Source organism: Lathamus discolor, chromosome 7, assembly GCF_037157495.1.
Source record: "Lathamus discolor isolate bLatDis1 chromosome 7, bLatDis1.hap1, whole genome shotgun sequence".
Classification (NCBI taxonomy): domain Eukaryota; kingdom Metazoa; phylum Chordata; class Aves; order Psittaciformes; family Psittacidae; genus Lathamus; species Lathamus discolor.
In genome coordinates, this window is record NC_088890.1 from 10,137,369 (window position 1) to 10,154,928 (window position 17,560).

At 40.2% G+C, this 17,560-nt stretch overlaps 1 protein-coding gene across 8 annotated transcripts in view; it reads right to left on the bottom strand.

The window, feature by feature from the left end:
* The window catches only part of GRM7 (glutamate metabotropic receptor 7), a 298,668-nt gene that overhangs the window by 79,010 nt on the left and 202,098 nt on the right, over window positions 1–17,560 (bottom strand). For 7 of the 8 annotated variants that reach the window (XM_065687271.1, XM_065687277.1, XM_065687275.1 and 4 more), the window contains one exon: window positions 11,458–11,597. In XM_065687271.1, coding sequence (XP_065543343.1) covers window positions 11,458–11,597 — 140 coding nt within the window. Of the gene's footprint in view, window positions 1–10,286; window positions 11,364–11,457; window positions 11,598–17,560 lie in introns of those variants that run through there. The other variant, XM_065687278.1, reaches the window with a different exon arrangement.

Genomic DNA, 17,560 nt, shown 5'->3' on the forward strand with positions numbered 1-17,560 from the left:
TGTCCTGAGTGAACTCAAACCTCATGTAACGGTGATCAAGGCAAAAAAGCCTCCACCACCTTTTCCAGTAGTATTTCTGAGAGGAAAAGGGATCCAAGATCTGCTTTTAGAAAGGGAGTTTTAAATCTGTCCTATCCTTCACCAGCCAGCCTAAAGGACAGACATTTCAAGAATGGAATAAAATATCTAATTACAGTTACCACTGGGAGCCAGATGCTCAGATTCTACTTTTAATGGTCAAAAACCCACCCTCCACCCCATTAATGGTGCAATTAACAAGTAAACAAGGTTGTTTCATGGGAATCATTTAACGCAGCATTTTCATATAAAATGTATATTTTCAGATTAGTGGAAGAAGAAACAAATAAAAAAGGGAAACAGAGCAAGTAAAAGGCTTTCCCTCATGTTTTAAGAGCAGGCTAAAGACCCTTTGCAGCTGTTTATTTGGGGCCATTATTGCCTATCATGTGAATGATTAGCTTGAGACACATTAAAATCCATGCTATATATCCAATATGACAGTCTTGCTGCTTGTCAATTTTCTACAGAAATCAGTATTCAGGAACTTTTAAAAACTGATTAGTTGTGACCCACTCAATACATGTGCTCTGCCAGGAACCTTTACGCTTTGCTTAAATGTTGGAAACTCTGAGGACTGGTCACATTAAAAACATTTACGTGCAAATTTGGTAAATAAAAATGGAGACAGATGAGCAAGCTTTTGGCAGCTGTTACTAGTCACTGGACTACTGGTGTGACTGGAGGATCCAACCCATACCTGTTGAGGATCTAGTGAAATAAAATCTCAGGCAGGTATGGTCCGAAAGCCTGTAATCCTGCTCGCTACTCTGACTTCCAGGCTTTGCACATGGAAAGCACACCTCAACCCTCTAAACATGAACATATTAACAGAAACCAGACCGTATTTCACTTGTCCTCTGCATACAAGTACAGTAATGAAACCTTTTTTGCTTTTTGTGTCAGAATGCGCTGTGGATTTGCACTCTCTGGAAGTTTTTGCTGGAAGAGCTTAACAACCAGCCCTCAACATCCCTCATAGTGCAGAGAATGTGCTCTGCCTGTGGTATGCAGCCATGGGTCCCCAGATTCATCCCGACCTCTGGAAGAGGAATTTTAGGTACTCACAACTCACAGAGACAAGAATATTAAGCAACACCTTCTACCACACCAGACAAACTGCAAGAGGGAATATGAAGTGAATAAGAAAGGAGACATCAGGAAAAAACATATCAATGGTCTTGAAGGCTGCCTTGCTGGGCTTGCTAGATGTGAAACTCCATGCTGCCGTACAGTACCTCCAGGACAAAAGATTACACTTATTTTGCAAAGGAAAAGACAAAACTTAAATGCATTTGATCTACAGGCAGGAATGCAATCACTACGTTGCTGATATCTTAGATTCTCACTATTTTTCATGCACAGCCTTGGTGTATCCTGCTTTCTACCCTTAGAGCAGTGGAAGAGTAGCCGCTTGGCAAACAGAACAGCTTTGCTGCACATATGCAGAGTTTTTGTCTACGTAGCTGCGTGGACTTCTCCAAACACAACAAAGCACATCTGTCATTGAAAAACATCTTTCTGTTTTCAGGTATTAAAAGAAAAAAAATAGAGTATTTTGTGCTCAATAACATGCAAACTGACATTATTACTCCTGCCCAAACCAGCCAAACCTGTTAAAAATGTGTAAAATATTCACCAAGTATTTGCTCTTGAATATATTTGCTGACAAAAATACATTAGTCTTGCAAAAAAGGATTTACGAAGTGATGTGCAGGAGCAAAAACTTCACCTATTATAAAAACATAGTGATTTACTTTTTGGCCTTCTATTTCTTATGATACTCTCAGAGCATAAGTCTGCCTGCCTACAGGCTCGTGGACATTTAAGAGAACAACACAAGATGAAGCAAATCCTTAAGTCACCAAGTCTTCTACTATGTAATTTTTTTCCATTATAGCTTTTATGAGTTCCTTACATTTCTGTTTTTTTCCTATCTTTGAAAAGACATGTAATAGATCTTAGATATTCTCTCAGCGTGGTTTGTTTTAGCATTTATATCTCTACAAACATTTTGCCTTGTGACATTCTCAGACCTAGAGGAAAATTATACCGACGCTCAGAGCTGCCAAAAGCTGATATAGCTTAATTCACTTTGCTTTGCCTAAGGTAGTACAGCTCACGCAGTATGCATTACTGCCTTGGCAAAATGGGTCAATAACAAAGAGGAAATGACATTTCAGGTCTTTAAGTCCCACTCTGAGCTAGCTTTCAAAGTGAGGTGTGAGATTTAACTATTGCCTTCCTACTTTTATATAGCCAAAAGGGCATATAGAAAGCTCAACCCACTGAATAGCCTTTCTTTTTTCCAAAACCCCACAGTTTTCATGATTCTTAAGTGTGGTAAATAACACAGAGGAAAGGGGCCCACACTGGTCTGTGTCTTCTCTTTGTGGATTATTTTCTAGTTCTGCAGAGAGTGGTGACCATGGCCATGTGTACTTGTTCTTCCGATGGCTTTGTCATCGCTATTCACACTCAACCTTAGCAAAGCCTCCTAAAGCTTTTTCAAAATTGCCACCCTGGCAGGATTTGTGGCTCACTTCATACACGGCCTTGCTGTAGAACAGTTGCACAGGACTCCCACCTGGGTACCAGTTGCCACAGCACACATTCCAACTATGTGCCCATGTCATCTATGCCAATGTTAATGCAGACAGCATCATGCTGCTCCCAAGATTTCCTGGTTTAATTTGGCGTTACAAGCCAAACGTTTAGCATGAATGTATTGAAGGACACTTGGAGACACACTGAGATTCTCTGGATTATGACATGCATTACCTAACACTTTTTTCAAAGAAAGCATAAGTACTAGCAGGATTATCTGCATTTATTGGCGATTTGTGATGAGTTGTTTAACTCTCTTCTGTTGTTGTGCTGCTTGATTCACACGGTTACTATCATGTATTCTCAGGTTGCGCCCTTATCTGAATAAAAATTATTTACAGCAGCCGTTTCTAAACCTAATGTATCAAAACCATCTGTGGTACTACAAACCAAAAAATTGGGTTTATTCCAAGAGCACTTACCAAGTCAGGCTGTAATCACAGCTTGTGAGCAGGACCTGCATGATTTCAGTCCTGCTGCCTGCTAGCATACATTTTAGAGACCTGACGGAGGACTAAGGAATTAGCATATGGTCATTCAGCGGGCCAGTGGTTTGAAAAATTCCCTTCCAGTTGGCTGAAAGTTAATTCCATAAGTTAAGATAATTAAAGGTGTTCATGCCAGTCACGGTTGACATGAGCAATGAAAGATTGCTGAATCTAATGACAGAACAAAACAAACAACATCTATTATTACACTATACATTATAGTTATTGACATGTTGGGCATAGTAACTCACTAGCCAAAACATGTAATTGGGATGTATTTTAGTAACAGCCTGATGTATTTATTCACCTTTACATTATAACTGGACTGCAAACACAATTTGGCTGTGCTCGATATGGTGTAATGGAGGCTGAGCTCAGAAATGGCCAGCTATGGCAGTGAGCTTTGCAAACAGGCTGCAGACCTTGCTGGAAGGATTTGTTGTTCAGCAGCATTTCTGCTGTGAAATGAGTCCTATGAAGCCAGGCACCCACAGCCCCACGAGTGCAACTGTTGCTGTGTGTCTGATGCAGGACTGAAAAGCAGGTGGAGGAACAGGACCAGGGTCAGGGAAGCAGAAGATGCAGCGTCGGTAACAGTGCCACAGGGGAAGTTTAATTCATCTCAGTAGGGTATAAATGCCTGAAGAAGCATCCCAGATCTTTTTTATGTACCATAAAACTAGTTATTTTGGGGAGAATAACACTTCCAGAGTGCCTTGAGAAGATAAGGAATGCCATTGCATAGCAGCTAAAATAACTCATATTTTTGCAGCTATCAGATATCCAGTTACTTCTGGATACAGCTACATCTCCATGTAAGCCAATGTGCTGTAACATACAGCTAATGAAATCTAAGGGTTTAGCCAATTTCATTAAAAATGTAAATGGTGCTAATTTTCAACAAGCGGCTGCAGCAGCTGAAAGCTCAAGGTTCTGCATTGACATACGAAAATAAAACACGCTAATCATGCTTAATACTTAAAATCTTCATTTTAACTAATACCCTGACCTCATCTGCTGAATTTGCTTAATGAGACTAACACCTGAATAATGCATTCCTCCTGTCAACCCATCAGCTCACAAGATTCCAGGCTCCAGGTTGTAAGAGAGATGTATTATCTTTGTTCCAGCTACTCATTACAGCCTGTAACAGGAATAGGAAATGACACTACAAGGGCCAATTTATGTGACAATAACTGAAATGAGAAGTGAAATGGATACCAATTTTTATCTATCTTGATGTAATTTTTGAACCATGATTTTGAGCTTACTCAGATGTTGCAAGCCAGCTGAAATCTTTAGGATTATATATTGCAAAGGTCTGCGCACGGATATACATCCATCCACATATACACATGCAAAGACACGTAATCACACACCTTTTTATATATATTTGCAAATAGAGGGGTTGTGATTATACATTACACACATAAAGGAGCTGGAATTGATATTGCTATCAATAATTGTACTTACAGTTATATACATCTGCACTAAGGTGAAATCATTTAAGGTGAAATTTTTTAGCTTGGCAGACGCCAAATATCTCCTTCTACATTTCAGATAAATACATCAAAATACAGTATTTTAAAAGCATCTGAACAACCATATGGTGATTCTGGTGAAATTCTCTCATCCCTTCTTATTTGAAGCATAAACTTAAGAGTTGGCCAGGTACTTGTCCTTTTGCTCTCCTTCTGCCAGAAACTGGGGAAATCCCTGGGAAATTTGTATCAAATTTGTATCTGCTTCAGCATCTGCTCTGAATACTCCCTACTTCAAAGAAAAAAAAAAAACAAACCAAAAAAACCCCAAACAAAACAAAGCCAAAACCCAACGAACAGCAATAAATTTGAACATGTTATTTAGGAAAAATACTGTCTGTTTGCAGGATATTCCTAAGCATAAAACTTCACCGAGTAGTGGTTTGGCTCTAATTGCCATCCTGAATATTTCCTCCCAAAAGTCAGGTACCTATAGCTCTCTTCCCATAAGGTAAGTGATTTAATTATTCTTTTCATTAACTTGCTATTCATAACATTTATCTCCAAACTCTGTAAGAGAGATGTTTATGGCAGGTAAATAGATTAGTCTGACCAAACAGTTTCAGTAGGTGTTGAAGTCTGCAGGACGTACATAAATTGCATAGATGATTACAAACATACTTAGTATCTTTATATTTATGGGGAATTGCAGCATGGAAGTTGCACCATTCTCTTTGCCAATGACTTGCTGTGCGGCAGGTCCTGCCTGTGTCAGGGTCGGCAACGGCTTCCTGTCCTCTGTAGGGTGAAAGCTGGCCTCAAGCTATGTGCACTTCCTTGCTCCAAGACCAGACTTTGAGGTACAGGAATATTACTTGCTTTAAAGCAAGATGCTTGACTTTGAGGTACAGGAATATTACTTGCTTTAAAGCAAGATGCTTTTATTCCCCCATTCTTCATGCTCCTCTAAAATACTGGTCCAAACCTCCAGTGAAGAAAACAACATAATACAGCTATTTCCCCAAGGAGGGAGGGAGTTACTAATAAGTACACAGCAATTTCCTTCGCGACGTATAACATGAGCCAGGATTTATAAGGGGAGTTAGATCTACATAACTGTGTGTTTCTGGAACCATATTGATAATTATCAATACTATTAATCTTCTAAGCACTTGTTTAGAAAGATTGCAGCAATATATCACTTATTGCTGGAGGAAATTAATAAAAGCTGAAGGAACTGCTAAGTAGCCAGCCTTCCCGACACTGCATGCAAAACGCCCCGTATAACCGGGAGTCATGTTTCAAGCTGTACACTGCCTCATGTGACTCAACAATCTACAATTCCAGGACACATCTATAAAACAATACAGATTTTTGGTTATCTCTGCACACAGTATGTTTAGACACCTTTAATATGTATTTGCTTCTGTTTGCAAACAAATTAATTAGAAATATATTTTACCTGGAGCTTACAGTTAACCCTGTCTGATGCTTTGGAAGTGAAACGTGTTTTAAGTAAGAGCTACTTGAAATCTCTACAGGGTAATAATGGATGGGACATCATGTTTTCCATCCATAACGTCATGTTTTCCATTCACAGTCAAGGATACACCTTCTTCAATCATCCTGAAAATGCGCTGCAGCATCAGACCTGAATCTGAGTGCCCAGCGGTACCTTTATGAGCCATAACCCTGAGCTGGAAGAGCACGCTTGACAAGCTGGTGATGCCAATGTAATTAAAGCAACACGATGCACCCTATGTGGACACTAATAGCCTAGAAAATACAGCATTAATTAGACTATCAAACTGAAAAAAACCCTGCACTAGCTTGTATTAGGAAGAGATCCCTCTCTAATGGCAAATAAATAGGTCTCCTGTAACCATTTCACTGCTCACAAAGACAAGCCTGAAGGTGAAACAGGGCACCATGTCTGCCACCATGTTGCAAGTTGTGGAGGGCTAGTATGAGATGAACACGGCATCTCAGCTGGGCGCTCCACCATAGCTGAGGCAATAAGCATGTCTCCTATGGAGAGCTTCCTTCTCGGTATTCAGTCAAGAACTCAAGTCCATCATGCAGGATCTCAGTACCCCACAATTCACTTATTACCAATCACAGAAAGCAACATGAGTCCATACACAGGAGTCCAGGCAGGTATCTCCAGCCTGCTCACAGCTCTGACACATGCAAATCAGGACTAAGCCACTCAAACTGAAAACTTTAAACAAGCTCAGCCTTTTAATGACCCCTAAATAGCCAGTCCATGTGAAACAGGGTACAGATGGAAGAAAAGGCAAAAACTCCGTCTTTTCAGTCCAATGAAAGTCTGTCACTCACTTCAATGATAGCTGTGTTGCTTGTCCAAATGCAGTAACAGCCTACTTACTGGGCAGTACTTTTGCATAAATCACATTTTTAACAGAAAATATTAACAACAAGAATAGCTTTACTTTTTATTCTGCATAACTGTTGGGAATTTCTAATTTTTGCTGTCACTCTAGAGGAATATTTGAAGGAAGCGGAACATATGTATGCTCTGTCTCTCTCTCCATCTGTCTGTACCAACTTCCTTCCTAATAACTTCTAAACTTGCTGGCCAGTTTGAAGCATATTTGCTACGGCAAAGATTTCTGAAGCCTGTGTCTGCAGGATTAGTAAAACTCAGTGGATAGTTAGCAGAAAGGTCCACCCGACACTGAGAATCTCTCTCACCCTTCTGGTTTGGAAAGCCAGCCAACCAGTTAGCATAGGTTTAATTCAAAGACAGGCTGTCACTTGCATGGCAGATGATACAGGGGTGTGGGATGGAGCAGGGAAATTATGGAGACAACTATGGGGAAGGAGTCACAGGGAACATGATGGAGGGTGCTGCTGACATATGAAGAAGACAAATCCTTGGAAAAGTAAGATTCAGCAGTTCCACAGGGATTGTTTATTTTTTATTTTTTGACATTTCAGGGATACTTGCAGGGGTTTGGATGTGAAAACATGATAATAAATCTGGGGCCTGCTGAGTTTACTCTGTATACAGAAAGAGAAGCAGGATTACCAAATTTCCCATGAGAACCTGCAGTTCCTCTAGGAGTGATCCATTTCTTTCTCCTTCAGGCACAGCAGTTCCTCCAGGAGAGATGCATTTCTGTTTTTGTCAGGCACCTCAAAGCATTAGAAGTTGCACTTATAGAAGCCAGACAGGTATCAGAGCTCATCAGCCAGTTCCTTGACTTCTTCTAGGGCCTCCTACTGAGCAATCTCAGTAAAAGTGCTTTACAGAGACTAACAAATAATGGCATGTGTGTCAAGAAGGGATGTATTGTTATTGGATATATGATGTACATGGGGTAAAACAGACCATGGAGATCTAATTACCTGCCTAAAATTCAAAGCGAAACATAAGGCATGAAAGCAGAAACTGTGTCTCCTGGCCATTCTGCCTTCATGTTTAAGCCACAGCATCATCCTCACTATTTTCTATTGCTTAAACACATGCATTAGAGATCTAGTTATTGCTAAAAGAAACAAACAAAGCAAACAAGAACAACCCCAAAAAGCAAGTTACTCATTTGAAAAGTGAAACAACAAAAAAAAACAGATGGTATATGACACACCTCCTTTTCCCCATGGTAATTTCCTCCTTTTTCCCATTAGCACTTTTGGCTTTTGAATCGTATGAAAGACAGTCAAAGTAGCTCTCAGAATGATGCAACTGCCTTGTAATACACAAGTGTACCCTCAACACTAGCATAGTAAAGTACAATCCTGGTTTCAGACGTTAGTATTACTATGGTCAATGGTTTTACTGTCTAATTGCACTAGCTGTATCTTTGTTACTCAACAGGCTCTGGGGGTTCTGATACAGGATTTCAGTAAGGATGCAGCTGGCCAAATTTCTGATCCTAACATTCAGGACAAAGCATTTCAAATTGCAGGAGGACATGTACTATAAATATTGTACAAGAAATTTGCATGCAGAAGGCTGAAAAGGGGCTGACAGATCTTGACAAGATCTTCATAAAGAGGGAAAGGCAGGGGGTGCTCATCCATGACCTTGTATGGGAGGTGGGTGGGCATTTTGTAATCATAACTTCACTGCAGGGAAAACAAAGCACTGCAACAGTTTTTCATGGAATACTGGCCAAGCCATTTAAAATATGACATCTGCTCATTTCATCCTTGTGTAGCAATCTGTGAAATACAGCCAAAATTGTTACTAAATCATGCATTGGGTACTAAGAAAGCTGTGCTAGGCTGCTTGACATCAGGCAAGAAAATGTCATGATTATACTGTCCTCATGTAAAAACTGCTTTATGTCCCAAGTTCGCTGTAGCAAAAAGTCATAAGATATTTTCTTGGTTATCAACCAAATTCTGATCACAGATACAGAAATGTAAATCCAGGGTGAGTCAACTGCAGTAAAGAAGACTCTTTCAGATACCAGTCCTAAAGGGACAACAGAGCCTGGCTCCTGTACGTGCAGGGAGCACACATCTACCTTTACTTAATACTTCTGCCAGACATAAAAAAGCCAAGGTGATACAAAGATGTGGAAAAGCAATAAGGATTAAGAGAAATATACAGTCTCAGATATTTTAAGATACAGGCTTGTAAACTCATAGCAACAAAAATAAAACAATCTGATATAGCATATTTTAAGACTTGCAAATATGTTAAGGATCTCTTCAGCCTATCTACTGTCTTACGCAATAGAAAGAGAAATGTGAAAATAAGTTATTCTGTAATTTTACATGAAAAAACCTGGTAGAGCCATCAAGATTAATGAGACCCATGCCCCTCCTACTTCTGCCTCTTACTCCAAAATACTGTGAATGGCAAGACGATACACACTGCTGTAGATCAGACCAATAACAGCCTGAATGGTAGCACTACTTCCAGGGATATAAAATGGCAAAATATTCTTGCTCTTTCTTTGAATGAGAACAGTGGAAAAGAAGAAAACATTTACTCACCTATGATGGTCTTCATCACTTTTCGGCACTTAATTTACCTACCGTATTGAGATCTGGAGTGTCCCTACTGTTAAGTCCTGCATCACAGGGTAGAACAACTTTTCTCATTTGTAACTGAGGAAATCCAGACACACAGGTCTAAACAAGACTGCCCAAGATGACAAGTCTCAGAAAACACAGCATTTCCTCAGCATTTTCTAAATCAAAAATAGCACTCTCGCCAAACATCCTTTTGTTTCCCCTCTTGTGTTAGTATTAAAGAAACAAGAATTGGGGAAATGTATCCCAAAGTGTTATCTTCACAATAAGTACTGAAGACAAATTGTAGCCTTTGGTACTTTTTCCTGGGATGTGTTTAATAGCAGCTATTATTCTGGTTGGTTGTTTTGCAGAATCCTTGACTTTGATAAACTCTGCAATTATCTTTATTATTGTAAGAAAATACAAACAGGGACTATCATAACAATACTAATCCACTGTGAGAAACCAGGACCAATAATGAATAGAAGGGAAGTTAGTGAGAGAACCTCAACTACTGATATAACCCTGTGGCCACAAGGGTAAAAAGGTGAGGAAAGTGTGTTTTTAATGGAAACAATACAGCAACAGAAATACAAATCAAGCTTCATTAATTTATATTTAAATTTTAATGAATCAGGATGTGTAGTTTACATAAAGAGGATTTACTTACTAAAGCATTTTTACTAAAAGAACTGTAAATTGCAAGTTAATATAGTTTTCCTTAAATAGAACATCAAAAGTTGAAAAACACTGAAAGAGTGTACAGCAAAATGAGCCAAAATTCTAGCAGAGCAAAAAATGTTGTGGTCAGACTCAAAGACTGGACTCTTGGAAATCCAAATTATTATTTCATTTCACAAAAGACATAAAAACATTATTTCCAAAGGAAATCCAGCAGCACAGGAAGGGAAGGAAACATAAAGCACCAAGAATGGACAATGTTGGGAGAGGTATAACCTTGCGTGGAAGCTTTGACTGAGAGAGGAAAAACCTTCTGTAGCAACTGTCATTTTGCTTCAGATATAACTTGATTTTATTCAGGCTTTGTTGCTGAAGAGCAGTCAAACTGAACTCAAAACATTGTCTTTGTGATTTAATAACAATCTATAAGGAGTAAAGTAACTGTAAAGTTAAAGAGGCACCACTTCTCCACGAATATGAGGCTCAGTCAACTTGCACAAAATCAAGCAGGAAGCCTGAACCCAGATCTCCAAAGACCTGATACAGACCATCCTTGTATGGACGAAGACAACACAAGTGTCTCCAGCTTTCTCAGCCACCAGTTACAGTTTTTTCATCTGGGAAACATCTATGAGTCTTGAAGGTCTTTGCCCACCTGCTCTTATGCGATTGTTTTTCTTTAGGCGTCATTATAAAATGGCCATATCTCACATGGATATCTTTGCTATGTGCTTAAAAGTAACGCCAAAAAATTGAGTCACTCAAAAAACATTAATTTAGTTTCAGCTTTCCTAAAAGTAAGAAAACTGAAAAGCATCTGCAAAAGAAAGCCCATTGGTTTCAAACTGCAAGGCATTATTGCCTCATTTTCCAAGCTGGCAACTAGGGACTTTAGACACACAAAAGCAATAAAATTTGCATGATCACCTAATGTCTCTATTAGTCTGATGAGCTTTGGTACTCAGGGAGCAGAGAAAAGGTTGCAGGACAGAGTAAAGGAAGATAACATACAAAAAACCTCAACACCATTATGCAGCTGTGAAGAAATAGTAAAGCTCCGTATTAGTTTTGCAGCATTCAGAGACAATATCTGACAACAGAGAGCAAGCAAAGGATAAAACAGGACTCACGTTGAGCTGGAGGTCATCTGTCCACTGGCCAACGAGGCGGTAGCCCGGGGTACTGGTGTTGGTGGTGTGGTACTGGAAGATGTCGTAGCGCCCTGGGGCATCACCGTTTTTGTTGAACATCACTGGAGTGCCAGCACTGCCTAGGTGAAGGAAACAAGACAAAATCCAACCAACACCAACTCTTTACAAGATCTATTTTATTTAGTCATGACTGAGAGCTTACAGACTGGCAATGTGTTTCAGGCAAAGGTAATCCATCACCCAGCCATCTAAAAAGAGTATTTCAGAACACAGTGGCATCATCCTAGTCCTCTTCCAGAGATTAATTATTACTGCCCAAACCTCCTAACTAAAAATAAAACAAAGCAAAACTAAATCAGCCTTACTTCACTCTTGCTTTGCACAAAGCAAGAAATACCAGTAGGCTTTTCTTCCTGCCCTCCACCCTCCCTCCTGTCTCTTTTCTCAGGGAGTTCTTTAGTGATGATTGCTCCTGTGAATGAAGCCTCTAAATGATACCAACCCCCCATCCCAAAAATATTCCATCTGCTTCTGAGAGATACTGCTGTCAGAAGTCAGCCCAGGTCTAGTGAATCTTGACTAGCATCCAGAAATAGCTTCCTCCTCCACAATATGTTCTTATTCCCATAATCAGCATGCATGGAAAAGAACAGACTAAGCTATAAGAAGACTGATCCTTGTGTACTTTATTATTTAGGTTCTTATGACCCTGACACAGGCTAAGAAGTATCTCAGTCAGGAACAGTTCACGATCAGGTTCCTAAAGTAACTTAATTTGCCATATATTAAGGTGACTAACGTAGGTAATGAAGCACAGGGCAAGCAACAAGGCAAGGATATCCCCCAAACCCTTCTTTTGTGCCTGGCTGAGCAAAACCAACCAGCAGCCTGAAGGAACACCAGCAGCTGAGCAATGGGACGGATGACTCTTGATATTCAGGTGAGTTTTCACCAGAGCGTCTGTATTTTATTACCATGGCATTAGATACAAACCCTTTCTTAGATGAGAATTCAAAACAGCGCTGCATTTCCTTAGATCTCTAGGTGAAAATTTCAAGGGTGACATTTGTTTCAAGACATATTAAAATAGGTTTCAGTAGGGTAGAGTAATATTGTGTCAAGATTGAAGATTATGACAATACTCCAGCATATCTATATTCAAAGCTTCTTCCTCCTGCACAACTTCTTTCTTTTTTTTTCCCTAAAGCAATGAAAAAAATCTCTCCTGTTGTACCACTGAACTTTAAGATTATGGGTTTCTTCATGATTCCCATTCTTCATTGAATTCCAGTGAGTGAAAAGAGATTTGAAGTGAATTAGCATAGTTTCCATTCTAGCGCTGGTAAATTGTTTCCTGTCTACCCCTACAATCCTTCGAGATCAGACAAAAATGCAGTTCAAAGGCTGGTACAGAAAATCTTCCACTGAAATCTCCCCTCACTAGTTCCTTTATGAACGCTAGGCAGATACTTAATTGTCATTACAGATTAATGTAGCCAGAATACATTTAGTGAAAACACTTAGGGTGAATAAGAAGAAATGGCTGTAATTCCTAGGCTTTTCTGGAAAGTCAGCACAAATGGTAAAATGGGATTTAGCTAATCACAGCTCTTAAAAGGCTATATATTATTAGTTAAGCTTGGTTTTGTCAGAGCTCACAAAAAAGTACAATTCAAAGAGCAGGAGCTCAAGTGAGGCTCCCAGAATGCAACATAATTTGTGGATTCCCCACATCCTGACAAAACGCTGGCATGGATATGAAAGGTCCATGCCTGCACATCAGCAGGCAGCCTGAGAGATGATGCCATCATCATAGCCATGCCAAAGTCAACAGTCTTCCACAGGCTGAGGGTAAGCGGCCAAGAGCATGTCTATAGTCACCTGCATGGGCCATCAGCAACATTGCCCAGAACCCTCCCAGCTAAGCTCTGGCCACCCCACCATGTTGCATTGAGTAGAACCAAGCCTCTCCATTCCCTGCCTGGGCCCTCAGAGGAGGTTACCCACCTGCCTGCAGACGGTGCTGGCAAGACTCCCATTCCCTGCTGGTGCAGGCAGTGGACAACAAGGTTAAGCAGAAGGCCAACATGAAGGACAGGTGCTGTTATGGACCTCAGAGGTCCTAGGGTGACAAAGTATATCAGGAACCATCACTCCAAAATGTGCAATTTCTGTGTTTTGCAGGAGCAAGACAGGTTTTTGTAGGTTACAGTTAACTGTTGCTTTGCGTAGCTGCATGCACACAGATTTTAGACACTGACATTTAAAATAATCCTTAAGGTCAGTGGATGCATTTGGATGCTACAGTGCTGCAGACTCCACAGCAACATGGCACAATAGAGCATTGTCTGCTGGGTCACCTCCAGAAACCCCTACACGTGCATTCTTTGGGACATTGACCTCCTGCATAGATGTGGATACTTGATAGTCAATAGTAAACACCTGCTGCTGTTTTCAGGTTAAATCACCATTTATGCATTAAAATTATACTGAGAAATGCTGTGAAAAAAATGCTGGGATCTGTAGGGAAGACGAGTATCTATAGAAACGCAAAGAACTGATAATCTCGGGTCATAAGTCAAGCACAAGCATTCCATTTTCTGACTTTGAAGTTGGGTTCCCAGCCAAGGATCTGCTTAGTAAGTGCAAGCCTTCCTTAACCTTTGTGTGGGCTTTAGCACATGCTTTGGAGCCCTTTTTGTACCATCTGTCTGTAGGGACCTGTCAGTCCTGTTTGAAATTGCTTTAGCATTTCAGCCTCCACTCACAATTCAAGTTCATTTGTGCACTTACGAAACTAATAAAAACTCATGTATGAAAACCTCATTATAGAGAAGAAACAACATTTTCAAACATGATCCTATTTATTATTTGACTTCTTGATCTTCTAATTATTAAAACACATGGTTGTTTAGTTGTTTTTTGATAATTTAGGATTTATTTTCCTTCTATTAGGATTTACAAGGATTTTGCTCAGCCCCAGAGAGCACTTCAGAAACTATTAGCCTCCAGACTGCAGCTTCTTGCTCATTCAGAGGCTATGACAATTTAATTCATCTTCAGTTCCCTAGAAATAAGCTGCCTTCTCACTACACAGACACAGAGAGTATATGACACCCTTTCACCCGCAGGATGCCTTCAAAAAAAGACATTACCGACTGAATTTGTAGGATTTCAGTCTCTTAATCACCACAAGATGAGAAATGAATTAACAGAAGAAGGACAGGGTGCTAGACAGGCGTAAATAGCTAAGGTGTTTCTTTATCATTCAGTTCACGTTTACTGCAGTTTGAGGACCTGAAGAGCTCATACGAACAGTACTGTTAGTCTGACACTGACAAAAATACAACCACTTTGCACTTTGAGATTATCAGAATCTCACTGCACTTGAGGTTTTAAGTTTTCCTTACTTTGGGCTTTTTTGTTCTCAATGTAGTGTGATGATATCAAAATGCATACTGAGCTCCTCGCACAAATCCTGTCTCACTTCATTAAAGCATTGCTTGAGCTCTTTCTGCACGAATGTCATTATGCTTTTGCAAGGAAGAAAAGACTCCAAAAGCAGGTACAGAAAGGATGATTTTAACTGCACAGTGACAAGGAGATCTATTACATGCAAAGAGGATCTTGAGCTCATGGGCTCGAGATGCTTGAAAATGGGCTACATTTTTTCTCTGTGACACACAGTTTGGGCAAAGCACTCTCACTGCTCTGCTTTCTGGTTTTACTACAAATTTAGACAGAAGCCTCAGAGAACAGGATTTTAAGCATGGACTACACATTGCTTTTCAAGTCCTAGCTTCAAAATCCCTGGAAGTGTTCAAAGCCAGGTTGAATGGAGTTTCAAGCAACTTGGTCTAGTGGAAGGTATCCCTGCCCATAGCATGGGGATTGGAACTGCATGATCTTTTAAGTCCCCTTCCAACCCAAACCATCCTGTGATTCTATGATTTTCATGTTTTCAGAAATGTGAATGTCAGGAAGACCCAGGGCTTGTTGATCTGGTTCCACTCCTAGGTGGCTTGTCCTCTCACAGCAGCCTGCAGGGAGGAGCACACTCCTCTGACCCTGCTCTCCCAGCCATGACATGATGGCCAAGGAACATATAAGCACCAGCACCCGTGTTCCAGGAGCTCACAGATTTTATCAACAGGAATACACTACCCAGACCAGCCAAAGCCTCTCTTCACTGCTTCTTCCATTGCCTCATCCCTCTGCATTTTTCAGGCTGGCCTAATCCTTTCAGTGAGTTTTGATGGCTGCTTATCCTGAACCAGTAGGAAGACAAAGCTAACCCACTGCAATGCTGGGAATTTGCTTTTATAAAATACCAAGAAGAAACTGGTTTCAAAGCATCTTTCCATACCCTGAGGAGCAAGCCCAAAGAGGGCTGCAGCTGAACACAGAGCCTGGGTGTAGAAACACATGCACTTATGTACTATGAATGTCACAAGAAAAAGCTAAACTCTGCCCCTGGATAATCAACCATAAAATAAATTGGTTCCTTCCCCATGGAAAATGCCAACACCCATACAGCCAAGTGAAATTAAAAAGGTTTAAAGCTATCCTAGTTTTGCCACCATTCTCCTTCCCATGCTAAAAAGCAAATGACTACTTCAGTCCCTGTGATGGACATGAATTACACATATAGAAGCAGAGAAAAACACCATACAGCCATGTAAATCAATCACAAATGGAGGGAAAAAATAATCTTTTAAAAGCCTGACCAAGGAAACTCAAATAAGGTGCAAGCCCCTTCCTGGACCTGGACATTAGGCAGCATTAGCTGGACATCCAGTTTCTCATAAATGATTTCTCAGCTCTGTTAGAATGATTAGATGACCATTCAGCATCATTATATGCAAGAACTGTCAAGATGACCATGTGTGAGCTGCTTGTCAGTACTAACGTGGCCCAAGTGCAATACTGTACATGAATGCTGTACTTTTACAGGAGCTTTGTCCTTTATAATATAATTAACCTTCAAAAATGAGGAAAGTAGAACTCCAGAACTCCCTCAGATCATCCATCTCAAAATTTGCTCCTGGCTGTAGTTAACACTTTACTTCACCTTTCTTTACTTCAAGGAAAGAAATTAAAATCTCCTCATATTCACCTTGTTGTTCATATGATTTATACGATAAAGAAAAATATCCTTGGCACAAATTACCAAGCTTGACCATGAGATACCAGCTGCGTTCCTGCCTTTAAATCTCTCAGGTCCTATTGGCTATGTGTGGGTTTTGTTAAGTTTACTAATAAAAATGTTTATTAGTAGATCACTGTAGGGAACGCTTCACTGTGCTGCCCGAGGAGAATGTGAAGCTTATGCAAACCTTTTCCTAGGCAGTGACAGCCCTGGCTGCCTCACCCAGTTCAAAAGGATGTTTTTCTCAGGAGTTTCCTAAATCTGCTCTAAATATGGATTTGGAGGTCTAACTTCTGGCTCCTGGTTAAATCTCAGATCTCAGTCTTACACAGAGCTAAGGTTAGAGCAGTAAGACCTCCTGGTAAGTACATCCACAAGGTTTATGAAGGAGAAATTGCTCTAAGTTGCTGGAAGCAATCTGCTCTTGTGCCTCTGGGCTGACTGCAGGTAAATATTTGTTACATGAAACAACATTCATATTATAAAACAATATATATTATGAAACCAAACAATTACAGTAAAACATATAAAGGCATGAAAGTTGTGCTAATATTTAGGCCTTATTTATATAGTGCAGTGTAGGGAAAATACATGAAAGCCAGTTACACTGTCTGAAACAGCGGCTTGGTATTGCAACCATCACTGCCACACTTGGGAAGCATAGGTGGATAAGTGATAAGCAGATAGAGTGACAAAGTGCTCCCACCTTAATTCCCAGGATGTTTTGTCTCCTCTGAAGTCTTACTAGAGGAAGGAAGGTTGGAGTAACTACTCTGTCTAAATCACACAGGTCTGGCTCTGCAAGTAGACCTGGCCCTTTAAACTGTAACCTCCCATGTCTTGAGCATGCAGTTAAGCTAGGTTCATCCTCATAGTTTTCTCTAGGTACAAAACCAACATGAATTAAGAGAAAAAAAGATGTGTGATGCTAAC